General features: G+C 45.1%; 2 protein-coding genes across 3 annotated transcripts; one reads left to right on the forward strand and one right to left on the reverse strand.

Annotated features, from left to right (window-relative positions):
- Nucleotides 1-1,528: 1,528 nt before the first annotated feature.
- slc26a5 (solute carrier family 26 member 5) lies at nt 1,529-14,451 on the forward strand. 2 transcript variants are annotated; one of them, XM_026148154.2, is made up of 18 exons: nt 1,529-1,705; nt 2,660-2,927; nt 3,943-4,082; nt 4,273-4,383; nt 7,860-8,041; nt 8,207-8,371; nt 8,451-8,686; nt 8,788-8,935; nt 9,401-9,514; nt 9,626-9,703; nt 9,793-9,888; nt 10,143-10,249; nt 10,360-10,429; nt 10,504-10,596; nt 11,762-11,866; nt 11,993-12,193; nt 12,316-12,370; nt 13,725-14,451. In XM_026148154.2, exons 2-18 carry the CDS (start codon nt 2,755-2,757, stop codon nt 13,871-13,873), a joined length of 2,223 nt encoding a protein of 740 aa, XP_026003939.1. In that variant the 5' UTR covers nt 1,529-1,705; nt 2,660-2,754; the 3' UTR covers nt 13,874-14,451. The 2 variants fall into 2 exon arrangements, with proteins under 2 accessions (XP_026003939.1, XP_080147872.1); XM_080291746.1 differs by lacking the exon at nt 4,273-4,383 and having other exon boundaries at nt 1,565-1,705.
- On the reverse strand, nt 14,399-18,855 carry psmc2 (proteasome 26S subunit, ATPase 2). Its single transcript, XM_026148157.2, has 12 exons — nt 18,477-18,855; nt 18,185-18,222; nt 18,013-18,094; nt 16,892-16,991; nt 16,581-16,712; nt 16,416-16,488; nt 16,240-16,335; nt 15,979-16,143; nt 15,802-15,889; nt 15,491-15,693; nt 15,314-15,410; nt 14,399-14,658 (listed from the first exon to the last, which is right to left on the reverse strand). Exons 1-12 carry the CDS (start codon nt 18,544-18,546, stop codon nt 14,501-14,503), a joined length of 1,302 nt encoding a protein of 433 aa, XP_026003942.1. The 5' UTR covers nt 18,547-18,855; the 3' UTR covers nt 14,399-14,500.
- Nucleotide 18,856: the final 1 nt, after the last annotated feature.

The following is an 18,856-nucleotide window of genomic DNA, read 5'->3' on the forward strand; positions in this document are numbered from 1 at the left end:
ACACAAAAGTACCCACATTCAGTTGTATACACACTTACATGCAGTGTGTACGTTTCTGTGTATACATGTACATGTCACGTAGGACTTCCAGTGTGCCTTGTCTTGCTCTGTCTTGTCTCTGATTTAATCTTGTTGTGTATCTGTCTCTGTTGTCTCGGGACTAGTAAACAAAAGTATAGCACAGAATACACTCACAGGCCACTTTATTAGGTACACCTGTTCAACTGCTCACTCATGTGTATGTGTCAATCACATGGTAGCAACTCGGTATGCTTAGGCATGCAGACATGATCAGTCTGCTAAATTTGAGAGGAATACAGCCAGACTCCTTTGAGCTGATAGGAAGGCAACAGTAATTCAAGTAAAAACTACAGTTACAACCAAAGTAGTGTCTCTGAACACACAATACATGGACCCTTGAAGCAGATGGGCTGCAGCAGCAGAAGACTGCACCTGGTGGCAACAAGCTGAGACTACAGTTTATATGGGCTCAGCAAAATAGCAAAAAATTAGAAAAATGTTGCAAAGTCTGGTGAGTGTCAACTTGTGCTGCAACATTCACAGTAGAGTTATAATTATGCACAAATGACATGAAAATATGATCAGGGTGCTGCTGCTGTGGTATCAGGGATATTTGCTTGTTGCACTTCAGGTCTCTGAGCTTCTATACATATATATGCAACAATATTAATATGCATTACTTTTATTGTTCATAATTATACATTTAAATATAAAAATACACTTTTAAACATGAGTTAGTTCCATAATCCATGAGGGGAAAGTGGAAGCCAAACCAGCCACTCTAGCCATTTCACGTTGACCAATACCTGTTAAACCTGAGCAAGCACACCCCTGTGCAGAGGTTGTGCAGCAGAGGACAAACAAACTTTGCTTAACCTACTTTTTTTGCATGACTGTTGGAGCTGGGATATTTGGTTATACTCAGACTGCTGTGTGACTTTCTGCTGTTGTTCATGAGATGTTTACCACCCAGAGTTCTTTCTCTCTGACTGCAGTCTTGTGATTTCACACAGACCATAAATAAACTTCAACTAAAGTCATTTTCCTCATTTACACGAGTGCTCACTCCAAAGCCGAATCCTGGCTTGCAGCACGTGTTGGTGACCAACACGGCACCGGGAGGAGGGGGCCAGGCCTGCCACACGTCAAACACTTTCTGCTTCATCATCCACCCCCTGTCCCCAAACACGAGAGCTCCCACTCTGACTCCAGTAGATGAGTGTCTACAGCGGTGTTGTGTGTCTGTAATAAATGTGCCTGCCATATTTGGTATTTGTCTTGAGAGAGAACAGGAAATGCCAGATTTGGAAAACCTTTTAGACAAAAACTGCTAAAATGTAAAGGTCCCCTTTCCTTTCTGTCTTCTAGCACTGATATTAAAGCATAGCAAGAACATAAAGTAGGCCTGCCCTTTGTTTTAGGACTACAAAGTGGGATGATAAAGACAACAACGCATGCGTGCAGAGCTACTCCCGTTCATGCGGACCGGAAGTTGCAAGAAAGTTTTACGCAGAGGGACTCATCCTGTCCGCACATTCTATCTGTGGTTTATCGTCAGCGTTTGGTGCTCTAGTTAAAGGACGTTGCCCTTGTTAAACTTCAACCGGGGAGGTCAGTTTATGTACTTGTGTTCTCCTTGAGCCGACAGCATCTTAGCAGCTGGAGGGAAACAAGGAGGATGGAGGTGAGCGAAGTGTCTTTGCTAGTATCTTTGAGTTAGCTTGTTTCCCTGTGAGGAGGTGAAAGCCTCTGTCACAGCCACGGGAGCTGCTGTAGTTGCGCTCGCCGTCGTACCTGTAGCACATATTGGCCCTTTAATTAAAATTCCGTGTCTCCGCTTTGAATTTATCAAAGCTGCTTTTTACAATGTGATGTGAGCGAGCTAGCAGAGGAGAGGAAATGGGAAGAAGCGCGAGGCGTTCAACTGTCGGCGCGAGAATGACTGAACAGGAGATTCTGCATGATAAATAAAACCTGTGACATAAGTCTGTTAATGCTCAGGACCTGTTCCACACACGGGGAAAAACAAGCAAGTGTTACTCATTTGCATATTATTATATATAAAATAATAAATATAGATTTAATAAATAATTAATGTAAATATCAAATACAGAACTGTCTTCTAACCTTTCTAACAGTCGCCTGCTATTCTCACAGTAGTTTCATTCACTATTTATCTGCATAGACAGAGATTTGATTTTTTTGTTTTTTTGGATTGACTTTGAAGGCACCATGTCGAGCTGTAATCCAAGTACTTAACCAGACCAGCTACGTGGTTCCTCTTTTATAAACGTTACCCACGTGCATGGCTTTGTTCCTCGATCGTGGTCCATGATGACGTGTGGTTGCAAGACTTCTGGGAGAGAGGTTTGCCTGTAGCTGTAAAACACTGCGCACCTACCCTGAGGAAACTCTATGCCGTATGATTTATTCAGCAAACCTTTCCCCCAGTACACCAGACTTAATGCAAGCCATTACATAAGCTGGTCAGAGACCAAATATTTACTCGAAAGTTGCAGCATTGCAAATCAAACTGAAATCTTTGTCAGCATAGCAAAGGGCTTTCTTATTATCGTCACCCATGCTTGTAGAAATCATAACTATCTTGTCATGTCTTGTCCTCGCTTGCTCTGAAAAGGTTTAAGGAATGAGGATATACCAGCCGAGAAGAAAAAGCGGGAGAGAATAAACTACACGGGACATAGATTCTCCGCCAGCCCTCCGGCCTCTACCATGGAGCAAGAAGAAGAAGAAGTGGTGGCTGCAGCAGCTCGAGAGGATGAAGACTCCCAGCTGATTTACAGGATCGAGCGTCCTGTCTACAATGAAACTCTGATCCAGGCACAGCTTCTTAAACGCAAAGAAGACACCACCACAAATTGTCAGAAGCTGGCAGAAAAGTTCCAGTAAGTCTTTCTCTGGACATTTCCTGTTAACATGTCGTTGAACAGATCAGCATCGACATAGATCCACACACAAGATCCCAGTGTGCTGTGTAAACTGAAGCCAGAAGCCAGTGGGAAATCTGTGGGAGTTGATGTGCAACCTTCGAATGTCCTTTATTTGAGTGGAAAAATAAGACGTTTAAACACATTACATTGCAAAAAAGCTCCAACACTGATCTTCAAATAGATTATGTTGCATTCTAACATTTAAAAACAAATGAAAAAGTTATTCAGAGCTAAACTGCACAAACCCGGGATCCTCTGTCCCTGCTTTCTATTTGGGAACTGATGCAGCTGGGCAAGCAAAAAGGGGGAGAAGTCGGGGGTTAAACAAGTCGCCCGAACAAGGCTGGGAAATGACATGTTGATGCCAGCTCACTGGCAATTTGGGACTGAGACAGGTGGGAGGGCTTACTGAGGGGAGCTGAGGAGGAGGAGGTCTTCATACAAAAGCAGAGATGTGCTTTGGAAGCGTACAGCGAGCAACCCGGGAGTTAGTGAAGAACGGGTCTGCACTCATAACCATCCACAGGACGCAGGGGGTGTGACAGAGCTCAGGGTGGGAACCGACACAGTGACACGTTAGAGTCATTTCTAGAGATGCTTTCTTGTCATCTTGCAGAGGGAACAACAAACGTGTCATAAAGTTGTAAAACATTGATGTTTCTTAAATAACTCTTGGCTGTAGTGCAGAGTGAGGGTGAATGTTGGGGCTTAAATCTGTAACAGCAGAACAAATATTGCTACATCACTGAAATGATATTTCTGTGGTGTAAGAATGAACAAATATCTGTTAACCAGTGTGAATCACGTGGTGCTGCTATTAAAGGTATAGGAGGGATATTGTGAAGCACGAGTCATACCAAAGTTCAGCTAACACGAGGGGGCTTCTTGAATCCTGCAGCATGAAAGTGACTCCAGAAAAACTTTGTCTGTGGAGGCTTTTAAAAATCTGCTTGGTGTTGAATATCCACAGGTGTTCTTCAGAGAAGGCCAAGGCAGCAGCTCTGAGCTTCATGCCTATTCTCTCATGGCTGCCGTCGTATCCAGTCAAGAAGTACCTCTTTTCAGACGTGGTCTCAGGTCTCAGCACGGGAGTCGTGCAGCTTCCACAAGGTCAGTGAACTGTGCAGCAGCGCCGTGTGAAGCACCGAGGCTGCGAGCAGGGCCGGCTGCGGCTCCAGAGGAGCAGTTTCTGCTTCATGCTGACTCTGTTTTGGCATCGCTGACACTTTGACACTGTGATGGAGTCACTGAACCTCCAGGATTGTTTATTTGGAAACGTGTTATCTTCCCTGCTCCACAGGACTAGCCTACGCTATGCTGGCTGCGGTGCCTCCTGTTTATGGTCTGTACTCCTCCTTCTACCCGGTCCTGCTGTACACCTTCTTTGGCACGTCCAGACACATATCAGTAGGTGAGAGAGCCGTCTCTGTCCTGACCTCATGGCCCTGTGTGACCGGCTCTGCCCACGTACAAGAAAACAGTTACAATATGCTCGTCATTGTTCCATAAGCTCCGCCCTCTTATGTACTCCCTGCCCCCAACACACACACAGCAGAAAATTTCATGTTCTGTACAGAGGAGAGAAATTAAAGGTGCCGTCGCCACAGTGATCCCCGACCTAAATATTTATCAAAATATTTATTTATTGTTTGAAATCGATCCAAACAGACACACCCTGACACGGTCTGACGTCTCCTTTCAGTTTAGTGTTAAATGTAAAGTTGGTGTTAAGGTTCTCGCCAAGAAAGAAGATTTTAAATAAGATGTATAAGAAGAAAATGATTGTATATGAAGGAAACTGCTGCTTCCTGGATGTGGCACTGATTGCTGGCTTCTTCATTTTCCAGCTTGATGTTCGTTTGGAATAAAGAAACCATGGAAGCAGCTCCTGTTTCACTGCAGCTGTGTGCTCGGCCACGGCTGCTTCCTCACGTCTAACAGTATTTCCAGTAATGCTTTGCTGCCTATTATGAGGATAGGAAACTATAGCTGATTTGTTTCCAGCCTGACTCTCCTGACATTGTCCAGAATTTGTCTCTCATTGGCTCCACCTCTGTTCCTCATGTCTGCTTTCAAAAGATGGTGACGTTCAGACGCACCGAGCTGTTTTCTTTTCTCGCTTGCTTTTTGAGAGAAAAGACAAATGTAGTTAAGATGATGTCATTTTTACATGGTTGAGCTTTTTATAGATTTCTTAATCCACATTAATGGTGTCACATCGAAGTCTTGCAGGCGACGAGTCACTTTCCACACAGCTGTGTCTGTAGTGACTGTGAGGTGCACTGGGTTACACAGTGATTCAGATTATGAGATGAAAGGTGTGGAGGAAATGTTTGGATGTGTGCTAACTGTGTGCTTAGCTTTCACGGGAGGATTGTGACATTTCAGCGACCTCACCCTGTGACAGCTTCCTTTCCTTGAAATGGGTCCAAGTCTCAAATGCCAGCTGTGACCTATGAGTCCCTCTGACTGTTGGACCCAATGAAGCACCTCGCAGACAGGAAGTGTTCCTGTAAAACTGTCACATGGTGAGGAAACAACACGTCACATTATGGCAGAGTAAGACACAGATGAGCCTGATGACAGCGCACACTTGATGAACAGCACCAAAGTGCTGCAGTGATGTTTGGTTTAGTGCAACTGTGTGTGGCAGAGGGTTTCCTGAAAAAGGACAGGTGCGATAAAAATATTACGTTTCATTTTGTTAAAGCCAACTGTGCTTTTATTGAACCTTCGTGGTCCTCTGCGTATGTGCGATGGTTTGGATATTTCTCTGTGAAGAACAGAAAGAGCTGAAAGAGCTCCGTGGTCCCACAGACTAAACCCAGCATCCTTTCAGACACAGTGCTTCATGTCTCTCACACTTTGCATAGTGAGATTCAGTTTCTGCCTTCCAGACGAAGGCTTCTGCTCCCACAGGGCAGATGATCCCGTCACAGCTGTGTTACTTTGTAGGTTACAGTTTGTCTTTCTGTTTGCAGCAGTTTGTACCGTGGTTCTGTCTGTGTGCACGCGAGGGTGGATGACTCTATCTACAGGTGCAGGTTCTTAAAGCAAATAAGAAAACCCCGTTATCACATGATAGACAAGGTGTGTGTGTGTGTGTGTGTGTGTGTGTGTGTGTGTGTGTGTGTGTGTGTGTGTGTGTGTGTGTGTGTGTGTGTGTGTGTGTGTGTGTGTGTGTGTGTGTGTGTGTGTGTGTGTGTGTGTGTGTGTGTGTGTGTGTGTGTGTGTGTGGAGTGACGTCATGTTAAGTCTCCATTCATATTTGACTGACATCCACCGAGGTCTTCAAGCTCCACTAGTGATTTTATTGGTTAAAAACTGACAGAACCTTCTAACTTAAACTGTCATTCATACATGTGTGTTGATATTATACAGACAGTGCTGTGTACATGCTGCTTTCCTTCTCACTGAGTGTTTATGGGGACTGTAAATATGACGTTATTACCTGATCTTCAAACGTTCCTAAAATGTTTTTAAAATTCTGATTAACATTGAGGAAGTGATGCTGGGGCTCACATCTGCATCCAAATGTCACCTTTGACCTCTACCTTTAAAGTAAATACTGCCCACAGAGGCTTAACCTTGTGCTCTGGTTTCAATCCAAGCAGGTTTAAATGTTTTTAGTCTCTTAGGCTGCGTTCACTCTGCAGGTCTTGATGCTCAATTCAGATTTTTTTGATCAAATCCGATTTTTTTGTCTGCTCGTTCACACTACAAATAAAATGCGACAGCAAACGCGCAAAAGAAGACGTCACACACAACGCGCTCTGTTTAGACCCAGAGCAACAGTATTGTTTTTTGCTTTAAGTTATTTTGTTATTTACATAATAATGTCGATAACCTAATAATGATCCTTGTTGCTGTTTCAGAGGAGCGCTGCTTCAAAGGATAGATTTCTGTCAGAATCTGCAGATTATACAGTACAAATTAAATGTTCACGTTTCTCCAACGTTGTCTTCCCAGCAGTTTCACTGACATCTACACGGGATGGCCAGGAAGCGTTCACCATGTCTTCTCCGGCGCTGATAATTGGCGTCTGTCTCGTGTCAGTGACGTAAAAGACGGATTTAATGCGACATGACCATCAAACAGCAGTCGCTTTCTGAAACATCGGAGATGTATTGGATTCAGGACCACATATGAAAGTGACCCAGGTCGGATTTGTGCCGTTCACACTGTCACACCCTGATTGGATAGATGGTCGCATAGGGTCAGAAAAATCGGATTTGATGCGCTGCAGTGTGAACGTAGCCTGAATGATAATCAGCATGTACCCACATCATTTTTGTGAATTCGAAAGTTTAGTAAATGTAAAAACAAAACAGCAAAAACTGCAACATTATAACCCCTCAGAATGTGTCTCCTGTGGAAGGTTTTTAAAATCTGAGCTTGACAGATGTTGTAAAACTTCACTTTCTAACATCTTCCACAACTGGGATTGTAAAACTCGCTGCCTCTAACTATGTAAAGACTGACATAAGCAGCAGGACTGAGATTTCATTAAACCCAGCCTCAGTTGTCTCACCAATCTGGCTGCTTTCTTTTCTCCAACGCTGTCACGCTTGTCTCGATTGTCAGTTTAAATCCGTCCAACAAATGGGTCCAATAAACTAGACCTGCTCAACCCTTTGAAGCTGAGGAGCTAATCTGCAAAGATTGTAAATCACCGCTGGCCAAAATCTGGCCTGACATCAGGTTGCTGTGGGAATGATGACAGAGAACGAGAGGCAGGACGGCCTTTACCGTCACAGGGTGGTGAGAGGAAAGGCCGGTGCGAGCACAAGTCTGCAGTTTCTGTGCTGCGTTTGAGCGCTCGTTGTACTCGACATCAGCTTTGACCCCAGCCTATCATAGCGCTGCGTTTGTGTCGATGACCTGCAGGTACCTTTGCTGTCATAAGTCTGATGATTGGGGGCGTCGCTGTGAGGGAGGCACCAGACAGCATGTTTATGAATATCAATGCTACTGGATCCAACGCATCTGATGCCATCAACGTGGAGCTTCGTGATAAGAGCAGGGTCCAGGTGGCCGTGATGGTCACAACCCTGGCGGGACTCATCCAGGTCAGCCTCCCACCTGCAGAGCAGCCGTGGCTAATCTGTTTATCCAAAGCAGCAGCAGCATGTCTGAATCACTGTTGATGTATCAACTCGATTTTAACTGTTTCTGTATTAAACATTGTTTTTCAAAAACAGAATGACCCCCCTCTTCTTCTGCATTCCTTTCAGATTGTTTTAGGTCTTCTCAGGTTTGGCTTTGTAGCAATCTACCTCACCGAGCCCCTGGTGCGAGGCTTCACCACAGCAGCATCCATGCACGTCGTCATCTCCCAGCTGAAGTACTTGCTGGGGGTGGAAACGCAGCGTTATTCTGGGTTTCTCTCTGCTATTTATGTGAGTTTTGAGAGGCCCTGTCTTTCTCCTTCCCAGAATGGTCAATGAATCGCTAACACTCACCTTTCTGTCACTGCAGAGTGTCAAAGCAGTGCTCAGCAGAATCACCAGCACCAATATTGCCACTTTCCTTCTGGGGCTCGGGTGTATCATCTTCCTTTACGTGATCAAAGTTCTCAACGAGCGCTTCAAGAAGAAGCTGCCCATTCCCATTCCTGGAGAGATCATTGTGGTCATCGTGTCCACGGGCATCTCCTATGGTTTGTCGTTATCAAAGGAGTACAAGGTCCATGTGGTTGGGAACATACCAACAGGGTAGGCCGCACACTCTATTTGTTTAAGTGTCTTTTGGTTTAAGCTCGTGTTCTCTACACGTATGTGACAGAGGTCTACAGATGTTGTCTTATTGGTTACAGGCTTCGCCCTCCTGCTGCCCCAAACATCTCGCTGCTGCCCAATTTGGTCACAGATTCTTTTGCTATAGCGATTGTAGGATTCTCCATGGACGTCTCGCTGGCCAAGATCTTTGCCCTGAAACATGGCTACAGTGTGGATGGCAACCAGGTGAGTGTGTCCACGGGGTGAGCTGCCGATGAGCCTCTGGCCTGTGTGTGACTAACTGTTTGGTTAGGACACTTTGGGTCTTCTGGATGACGGGACGTCCTCTAGCTGTTTGCTGCAAATCTTGTAAAGTTATATTTTGATCCTGCGCGCTGATATTGGAAATGCTGCTCACAAAAAGGTTCATTGTTCCAGTTTGTTGGAACGTGTTCATTTCATTGAACACTGAGTTGTTTGGAGCGTTGTGTAGTTGCCTGACTGTACTATTCGTTGAAGACTGAGCAAAGCGTGTCCTCCAGTGACACATAGCTGACAAATAAATGCAGGTCACGCATTTAGCAAAGCACGACTGTGGAAAATATACGGGTCGCATTTTCCTGAAATTGTCCAAAGCTGACGTGTGAAAATGTTGTTGCAGAAGGACTTTCCTCTCTTTTTCACGGTTTTCCTCCACGTGTCCACTTTCAGGAGCTCATTGCACTCGGTCTGTGTAACTTCATCAGCTCCTTCTTCCAAACGTTTGCCGTCACCTGCTCCATGTCGAGGAGTCTGGTCCAGGAGAGCACAGGAGGCAAAACACAGGTGACACACACGAGCTGCAGGAGTGATTACACTATCTAAATTGGTGCTGTAAAGCTGTTGTTAGAGTGAGAGGTGTGTTGATGGAGTTATTGCTTTTTATGTGTGCTTTAGATTGCAGGGCTCCTGGCGTCGCTGCTGGTGCTGGTGGTGGTGGTGGCCGTCGGCTTTGTCTTCGAGCCGCTCCCTCAGGTGAGTTCCTGTTTGATGTTTGGGCGTGACCTGTGAGCCTGCACACACCTAAATGTCGTCTTTGGCTCTCGTTTGCTTGTGTTTCTCAGACTGCGCTGGCTGCCATCATCATGGTCAACCTCATAGGGATGTTCAAGCAGTTCAGAGACATTCCCAGTCTGTGGAGGACCAGCAAGATTGAACTGGTCAGTCTTTAAAACCAAGCTTATCTGACTTAAAGTGCACCGTTGTTCTGAGAGGTGTGTATGTGAACCCGAGTGAATACACAGTGGAGAAGCTGAGGTTGCAGACAGAAGTGTGACTATAATGTGCAGGAGTGGAAACGATCAGATAAATGCACGTCGTCTGAAGACATTTGCTTATGTAAAAACTGCTTTGGTCTTGCAAAACGCTTCCTCTTCATGCTAGTTTCATGTTACTTTCTTTTTTGTCCTCTCAGGCCATCTGGGTGATCGCCTTTATCGCTTCTGTGCTGCTGGGACTGGACTACGGCCTCCTGGTGGCCGTCACATTCGCCATATTGACAGTCATATACAGGACACAGAGGTAATGATTCGAATATGTGTTTTTCCTTGAACTGAAGCTTAAAGGCAGCTGTGAGAGTTTTCAAAGAGCAGGTTTGATTTGTGCTCTGAGCTGTTTTCTTTCTCTTCCAGCCCTAAAACTTCCATCCTGGGTCACGTCGCTAACACGGGGCTCTACTGTGACGTCGACGAGTATGAAGAGGTAAATGTGTGAGGAGAGAAACCTGCTCCGTGTGAAACATCCACACTGACCAAGCCGGCTGTTTGTGTTCTCAGGCGGCTGAATATGAGGGGATTAAGATCTTCCACTCCAACTCTTCAGTCTACTTTGCTAACAGTGACCTGTATGTGAACAGCCTCAAGGAGAAGGTAGCAGTGTGTTTGAGTGTGTGGAAGCAAACAGAAACCCTTTTGTGGGGGAAATGTGTGAAGCACTTATTATCACCTGACTCGGTCTGAGAGGAGCAGCTTTACTGTGTGAATTAAAGGTTTATCCAGTATCTAAGCACCGTGTGGGAAATATTCCCAGCCTCTCCCAGTCTTAACCTAAGGAGTAACTGTGCCAGCTTTACCAGCAACACCTGATTCCTAGGGATCAGTCTCTGTTGCTACTGTGGTGGCATGTTGAGTCCTTAAAGGGGAAAAGAGTCCCGTTGTAAGACCATGGACTGAGCTCAGTGTTTACGAGTCACAGCCATGCCTGATCGCCTCAATAACACAAAGAGACGCTACAAGAGCTCAAAAAGCAACACGGTGCCACGACCAGCTGCAAAGGGTAACAGGGTCATTACGTTACTGCTTCAGAGCTTGGACAGTTGATGAAACTATGAATTCTGGGTAATTACGTTTTCACCTAGGTGCAGGTTTGGATAGCTTGTGTTGGTTAAACAATGAAATCACACGTTGAAAACTGCATTTTGCTTTTACTCAGGTTATCTTTGTGCAAGATTAACGCTTGTTTTGTGACAAATCAGGTGAAGCACAGATGTTACTGAAAGCAGTTGATCATGTGCTTCATGCTTATTGTGTTAAAGTAAAGACGTCGATATGTGTTTGTTTTGTAAACATTGTTTCAGTTCTCATTTTTGTTTTTCATATTCAATTCAGCTTTATTTACACAGCGCCAAATCACAACAACAGTCGCCTCAAGGTGCTTTATATTGTACAGTAGACCCTACAGTAATACAGAGAAAAACCCAACAATCATATGACCCCCTATGAGCAGCACTTTGGCGACAGTGGGAAGGAAAAACTCCCTTTTAACAGGAAGAAACCTCCAGCAGAACCAGGCTCAGGGAGGGGCGGGGCCATCTGCTGTGATTGGTTGGGGTGAGAGAAGGAAGACAGGATGAAGACATGCTGTGGAAGAGAGACAGAGATTAATAACAAGTGTATTATGTAATGTAATATGAATAATTATCAGAGAAAATGCCAAAATAAGAGGTGAGGTAATGGTAGAGGTAAACGAGTGAGGGAGAATGACGTGCTGAGTTGGATGTTAACAGCTCTGTTGTGATTATGTTGATCTTTACAGACGGGGCTAAACCCTGAACACTTACAAGCTGCTCGGAAAGCCCAAAAAAAAAGAAAGGAGAAGACGAACAGCAATCGGTCGTCTCCGCTGAAAATCTGTGCCAAGGTGGGTCGCTGTTTGTCTTTTGTCTATCCAAACTTTGAGCTTTGTCAACAGGTTAAATACACACTCATGTGACGGTCGTGTGTGTGTGTATATATAATATGTTTTGTGGTGCTGCTTTGTTTCTAGTACAAGGATGAGGCAGTGACTCATGACGTTTTGTCCCAGAGCCACGTGGCGGAGGATCAGAAGAACGGCCAGTTTGGCGACAGACATGGCGACTCAGAGGAGGCGGTCTTCCTTGAGCCTTTCAGCACAGTCCACTCCATCATCCTGGACTGGACGTCTGCAACTTTCATCGACTCAGTGGGAGCTAAAGCCATCAGACAGGTTCTGGCCCTTTCTCCAGCGCTGCACTGCACAGGAGCACCAGCTGCATATTTTCACTGAACTCCAGTCACTGTTTCATGGTGTAGAGCTCAAATACTAAAAACTATTATCTCTTTGTGCAGGTCATTAAAGAGTATGCCGCCGTAGATGTCCGGGTGGTCATAGCTGGCTGCAACAGTAAGTGACTATTAAGACTTTTCATTAGATCTGAAAATATCTGTGCATATGCTCTGTTTTATACGCACTACGTACAAAACGCAATTAAAACCCATCCATCCATCTATCCTCTTATCTTTACAAATTGCTGTGGGGACTATTTGTGGACCATGAACTGTTCATGAAACCAGTTAGAGGACTGGTGCTTTGTTACACATCGTCCTGCAGGAGTTGGTACACTGTGGTCAGAAAGGCATGGACGTGGAAATATCCCTCACACTGTAGCACCACTGATTCAATGCAGGAGGAATCCATGCTGTTATGATGTTTGTACCAAAGTCTGCTACAGAAAGCCTGTGCATACTGCAACCTCAGGTTTCTGTTTGTCGCTGGGCGATGTGGCGCCCTGTGGTCTGATGCTGCTGTAGCCCATCTGCTTTCCAACACGAGGTGCATTCAGAGAAGCTCTTTGGTGGTAACACATGGTTATTTGAGTCACTCTTACCTTCCTGTCACGCTCGACACATCTTCTCCCAGAGAACTGCTGCTCGCCTGTTACGTTCTCTTGTTCAGACCGTCCTCTGTAAACCTCAGAGATGATTGTGTTGGAAAGTCCCGGGAACTTCTAAAGCACACCTGATATCTAGTCATGCCATGTTCATTCTGATGCTCGCCTTGAACTCCAGCTGATGTCTGCATTGAGCTTCTGCCATGTGATTGGCTGATTTCGATGTTTGCATGAATGAGAACATAAGGTCTGTAAGTGGAGACCTATAATAAAGACAAGTTCCACACACTGGGGTCATAATGTAAAGGATGGAAACAGGCAACAAGCGCTATGACAGAACTCTGTTGAAAGTTTTGGTTTGAATGATTAAGCCTGTGGGTCCTGACAGACCTGTGCAAACACAGCCTGTGGTTCACAGACTGAAGCCATTCCTGCAGTAACAAACAGGATGCTCCTGTTCTGCACATTTGGGATTGAAAATGAGAAGATATCATTTGGAACCAAATGGTAAACATGTCACACGATATATTTACAGTTCACTTTCAGTATATTGGCTCACGAGCGCGCAGGATGTTTTCAGAGTGGCAGCTAGCCAGAAGAAGGCAGGGATGAAGCTGCAGCGGCTCGTTTCACACTGTAACAAAGCTGCTGTCCAAGAAGTGAACACAGCAGGTTGCTTTAGTTGCTTTGTGTGCCCTGTAAATGGAACAAAGGTATCACTGCAGGAATGTCAGTGTCTGCACAGAACGTTTATTAGCCCCACTGCAGTGAGTCTTTCCTTCACTAAAGTCTGTTTGTGTTCAAATGGTTTGAAAGTGGTTGTTGTCATTGATGTAAATACTGAGCCTGCTGCATGCTTCTCTGCAGGAAACCTGCTGGCTGAACTGGACACCTTGAAGTTCTTCACTAAGGACCTGACCACAGACTTCCTGTTCCCCACCGTCCACGACGCCGTGCTCCACTGTCAGCACTCAAACTCTCACCCGTCTGTGGCTGCGGTCAGCGACACGACCTGAGAGGATGGGACGTGGTGGCGCTCTCACAACCTCACTGTGAACTTGTTTTCAGCTGAAATATCAGGAGTGTTTTTCAGTCTTGTTAAAGTTCCAAAGCAGCAAGAACATCGTTTTAATCAGAACCTTCAGGATGTGGCGTCCAGCCTGATTTCTCTGCAGTGTTGATGCTGCACTTTAGTCATGTTGTAGTTCTCACTGTTTGCTGAAGTACTTTTTAAAGCTGCAGCTTTGTCTACATGATGTTAGCAGGTACTGTTGGAGGCCTTGTTGTAAACATGTAATACTGACCACCTCATTATCACGCTGGTACCAAATTGTTACCTATAATCTGTCAATATGATTTTTGTTATTCTGATCTGGAATGACCTTTCCAGTCTGTTTGCAGTGTCATGTTGCCGTTACTGTACACTTGCATTGGTATGACTCATATGAATGCAGTGGACAGCTTTAATTGTTCTGTTAGTGAACGACACAGGAGGCCTTTCAAGCTCCCTGTGCTTATTTTGTTAAACACTGAAACTGAAATCTGGAATAACTTTTATTTTTTAGTGAACAACAATAACAACAAAACAAAATCCTTTTGGCTCTCTTTTTTTTGACAAAGCCAAATCAGACACAAGCACACACTCAGTTGTAGGTCATGTATCTGGGAGTGGCGCTGAACTTGGCGTATGATTTGATGACCTTGTTAACGGCTTCCAGGAAATCTTTCTCTGTGGCGATCTTCCTGCGGGCCCTGATGGCAAACATTCCTGCCTCGGTGCACACGCTGCGGATCTCGGCACCTGAAAGGAAGCACGATTTAAGAGAGTGCTCAGACTTTCAGAGAGCTATTAAACCTGTAGACGACCTTTATCCCACGCTGTCAAGCCATTCAAAACAGTTTGACTTGGCTGAAATACAGGATCGTGTTAAAGGACAGCCAAGACTCAGACTCTCATCTACTTTAACATAACATACTTCCAAGTTTATAAAGGGCAATAAGAAACCTTTCCAAGTAACAGGTTGCCCCCGTGTGGTCATACATCAGTACTACACTGAGAGGTCTGAACTCTTCTAAACTAACAAGAAGTCGATAAACAAATTGGAAAAATACTGGAAGTTTAGTGCAGCGGTCCCCAAGTTTTAATTTATCTCTGACAATATTTTCACAGACCGGCCTTTATGATGTCGCAGATCAGTAAAACAAAATAAAACCAGTACTGGTACCAAACACCGGGAAAACCAAACATTTCACACCCAAGCCTCAACTCTTACGGCTCGGTACCGGTCCGTGATTTGGGGACCGCTGGTTTAGTGTCTCTATGACAACGGCATTCTGAAGGAAAGGACAGCTGATGTATGCCACACCCACACGAGCAGGAAACACTAAAACAGATAAAGACGCAGCTGAGGGAGACTGTGACTCGACAGGAAGTAACGTCTGCTCTGCAGTCTTACCGGTGCTGTTGGGACAGAGGCGAGCCAGCAGCTCAAAGCGGATGTCTCTCTCCACACTCATAGAGCGGGCATGGATCTTGAAGATGTGGGTGCGACCCTGCAACGGCGGGTTTAAAGATGGTTGAATTGGACAGAGCTACATCGGAGAAGTGTAACACAGTCCAGTTTGAAACTCACCTCAAGGTCAGGCAGGCTGAACTCGATCTTCCTATCCAGACGTCCGGGCCTCATCAGGGCCGGGTCCAGCGTGTCCGGCCTGTTGGTGGCCATCAGCACTTTGATGTTGCCTCGAGGGTCGAAACCATCCAGCTGATTGATGAGCTCCAGCATGGTCCTTTGGACCTCGTTGTCTCCACCGGCGCCGTCATCAAAACGAGCACCTGGCAGGTTCAGAGGGTTACACGCTCAGAATGGATTTCTCTTCACGCTGGATTAAAAGGGCTGCTGCACGTCAGTGGATGTTTTTTTTTTTAAGTAATGAGACTAACCTCCAATAGCATCAATTTCATCAAAGAAGATCAGACAGGCCTTTTTGGTCCTGGCCATCTCAAAGAGCTCACGCACCATCCTGGCGCCCTGTGAACGAGTTCAGGAAAAGTCAGACGTTTACGAGAATCAACCTTCCTGATCTGAACTGCAGCTAATCTTTCTTTTCGTGAGCGCACCTCTCCCACGTATTTCTGCACCAGCTCGGAGCCGATGACTCTGATGAAGCAGGCGTCTGTTCTGTTGGCCACAGCCCGGGCACACAGGGTCTTTCCGGTTCCGGGGGGCCCGAATAGCAGCACACCTTTAGGAGGCTCAATTCCCAGATTGACAAACCTCTCAGGCTGGTGAGAAGAAAAAGACGACAAGTGAGCTCCCATGTGCAGAAGACAGTTGCTTCACTCGTGCCTCAGTGGTGGTTCTAACTTTGGAACACTCACATGGAGCAGCGGAGTTTCAACCACCTCTCTTAGCTTCTCAATCTGCTCCTTGCATCCACCAACATCACTGTAGGTCACATCAGGCTTCTCTTCCACCTAAAGCAAGTGGGCCAAGGAGTTATCACATGCAAGCAGACAGATAACCAAACAATCACAGAGTATCCTCGCCTCCCAACCTGCATCATGGTGACAGTGGGGTCGATTTTCGGAGGCAGAGGAATGTGGATCTGATACTTGTTTCTGTCAACCCTGGAAAAACAGAAAGGACACTAAACTTAGCTTACGGCTGACGGAACCTTCTGGAAACTATGTAACACCTCTAAATCATGTTTCTGCCTCACCCCACTCTCATGCCCTCCTCGATGTCAGTTGGAGCCACCTGGTCACTCAGGTCCACCACAAACTTGGCAAACTGTTTGACGTTGATGATGTATTTGGGATCCTCAGAGTCTGCATTGATGATCTTTGTGCATCTTTCAGAAAGAAATAAAGAATCATGAAGCTACATAATGGAAATGCTGTGGAAGGAAGTAGGAAAGCTAAGAATATTCCCGTCAGATTAACAGGAATGTCGCTCGAAACATCCCAAAGGGAAGATCAGCGATATAACACCACACTTTACATTTTGGTGATGTTAAAGTCGAACATTTACCTTGCTACCTGCAGCGGCTGCTCGCTCTGCAGTGTCTGCTTGTCAGCAGCTAGATCCCAGAGAGCCGGTGGAGCCAGGCCTGTGTCAGACTCCTTGATGCCTGTGCAATTAAAAAAAAACAAATCAGACACAAAGCATCTTGTGCAGCCCTCCAAAGTACCAAAACCGTCCATATATACTCCTCTGATAAAGCTGGACAACCGTTCCAAATTTAAGATGATCCATTTTCAACAACAATGCAGCCCTTTGCATTTTTTGGAGTTAAAGTCAACTAGACATGCCTTTTTAAAATCTAAACTGTCCCCATAGCTGTGGGTTGTGGTAGAAAAGGTGATCTCTCTTTGTGTGTTAAACTAGCCCAGAGTACAGACTGGCACTGGGTGGCTGGGAAAGGCCAGCTAGACAGCTGCATCTGAAGTGACAGGCCGTGCAAGCACCAAATAATTAAATCAAGGAGTGAAAATACATGAGATTTAACTGGCACCTAATGAAACTAAAATGTCCAAATGTATTTGTGCAACAGTGTTATTGAGTCCTGTGCATGTTGCAGGATAATCAGTTAATATGCACAGGACCATGCAGCTGCAGTTATCATTGTGTCTGTAACTTGGGACGCACAATTTGCTAAACTTGCTGATTTTGTATCGTTTCTGGATGCGACAAAATTCATTCAGGATCAGGCTTTTTAGTTCAGAAGCCTTTTCTGATTTGCGTCTCCTGCTGGAATCAACGAGCGACCTTCCACTTGTCAGCCTAATGTGTAAACCACTTCTATGGAGCTACCAAATACTTCCTGTACTACTGTTGGTTGTTAGAAATGAAACTGAGAATATCTGAATACATTTATAAGTTGTAATGGTGGATTCCAAGTAAAGAAAATCTAAGAAAGCCGGAGTAAAACCCCTGAGTTTGACCCAGTACTTGAAATCTGGTCAGACACAAGTGGCCTCCTAAGCTGGAATTTTTGAAGGTTTAGAAAGTTAGTTCGGCAAATGAGCTTTTCAAATAAATGCCGTTTTATTGCTTATGTCCGGTTTAATCACCAAGCCCAGTAAGAAGCTTACTGAGAACATCTTACTGCCCTGCTGTGGCACAAATGTACTTCTGAATTCGTCGCTCACCCGTCAGCTCGTTTATCTTCTTGAGCAGCTGCTGAATGTCATCTTCCACTTGTTTGATCTGCCTGGAATAGGTACTCTGACCCTGGTGGTGAACAGCAAGCAACACATTCACTCACTGTGGAATCATTTCCTTGACACTTGCTTGGTGTCGTGGTTTGAAAGCCATACTTACATATGTTTTGAGCAGAGCGATGTCCCCTTCATCCAAAGCTTTAAAAAAGAATCACAATCACATGAATGCGTTTGCACTCCGACACTGTTGTCGGACTGAGCGATGCAGTATACACAAGACTTTTTATTCCACCATCAACACATATTTATAACAACATGGTAACAAATACATTCAGCAGGAGCAAACTGTTTTCAACGAGCTAAGCTAACATTAGCAATGTTGCTAGCTGATATCGGCGCTTCCTTTCGGGAAATAATATCTTAGGGTTTAAAATAAACGATTTTAGATATACCTCTAATAGGGGAGTCACCCTTCTCCTCTTCCTTAATCTTCCTTTGGTCGTCTCCCAGATAGTCCGGCATGTCTAACGTGTGAACAAACTGTCTGGTCACGAACAATCAGGACTGCTAAACTCTACAATTACACAGCAGCTTTGGACTTCCGCCGCTATGCGCAACTTACCGGAACACACAAGCGGGAATTGTAGTGAGGATGTACCAGCTTTACGGGTTTAAAAAATATAATATTATCATGTTGTTCTGTTGGGGGCTACAGGAATCTTGTGCGTATCATTTTTACATCCTAATTATTAGAGAAACTGTATGACATGTTTAGCTAGCGGGGCCAGGTTTTAATCTACAGATAAATACCAAAACAAAAACGGCGGAACTA

Source organism: Astatotilapia calliptera, chromosome 17 (assembly GCF_964374335.1).
Source record: "Astatotilapia calliptera chromosome 17, fAstCal68.1, whole genome shotgun sequence".
Classification (NCBI taxonomy): Eukaryota; Metazoa; Chordata; class Actinopteri; order Cichliformes; family Cichlidae; genus Astatotilapia; species Astatotilapia calliptera.

Coding starts and splice junctions, on each gene's coding strand:
- slc26a5 (XM_026148154.2), top strand. CDS start 2,755: ATGGAGCAAGAAGAAGAAGAAGTGGTGGCTGCAGCAGCTCGAGAGGAT. Junction 4,384..7,859: donor GTCCAGACACATATCAGTAG/GTGAGAGAGCCG, acceptor GATGACCTGCAG/GTACCTTTGCTGTCATAAGT. Junction 8,936..9,400: donor ACAGTGTGGATGGCAACCAG/GTGAGTGTGTCC, acceptor GTCCACTTTCAG/GAGCTCATTGCACTCGGTCT.
- psmc2 (XM_026148157.2), bottom strand. CDS start 18,546: ATGCCGGACTATCTGGGAGACGACCAAAGGAAGATTAAGGAAGAGGAG. Junction 15,890..15,978: donor TGCAGAAATACGTGGGAGAG/GTGCGCTCACGA, acceptor ACTCGTTCACAG/GGCGCCAGGATGGTGCGTGA. Junction 15,411..15,490: donor TCAGCCTGCCTGACCTTGAG/GTGAGTTTCAAA, acceptor CCGCCGTTGCAG/GGTCGCACCCACATCTTCAA.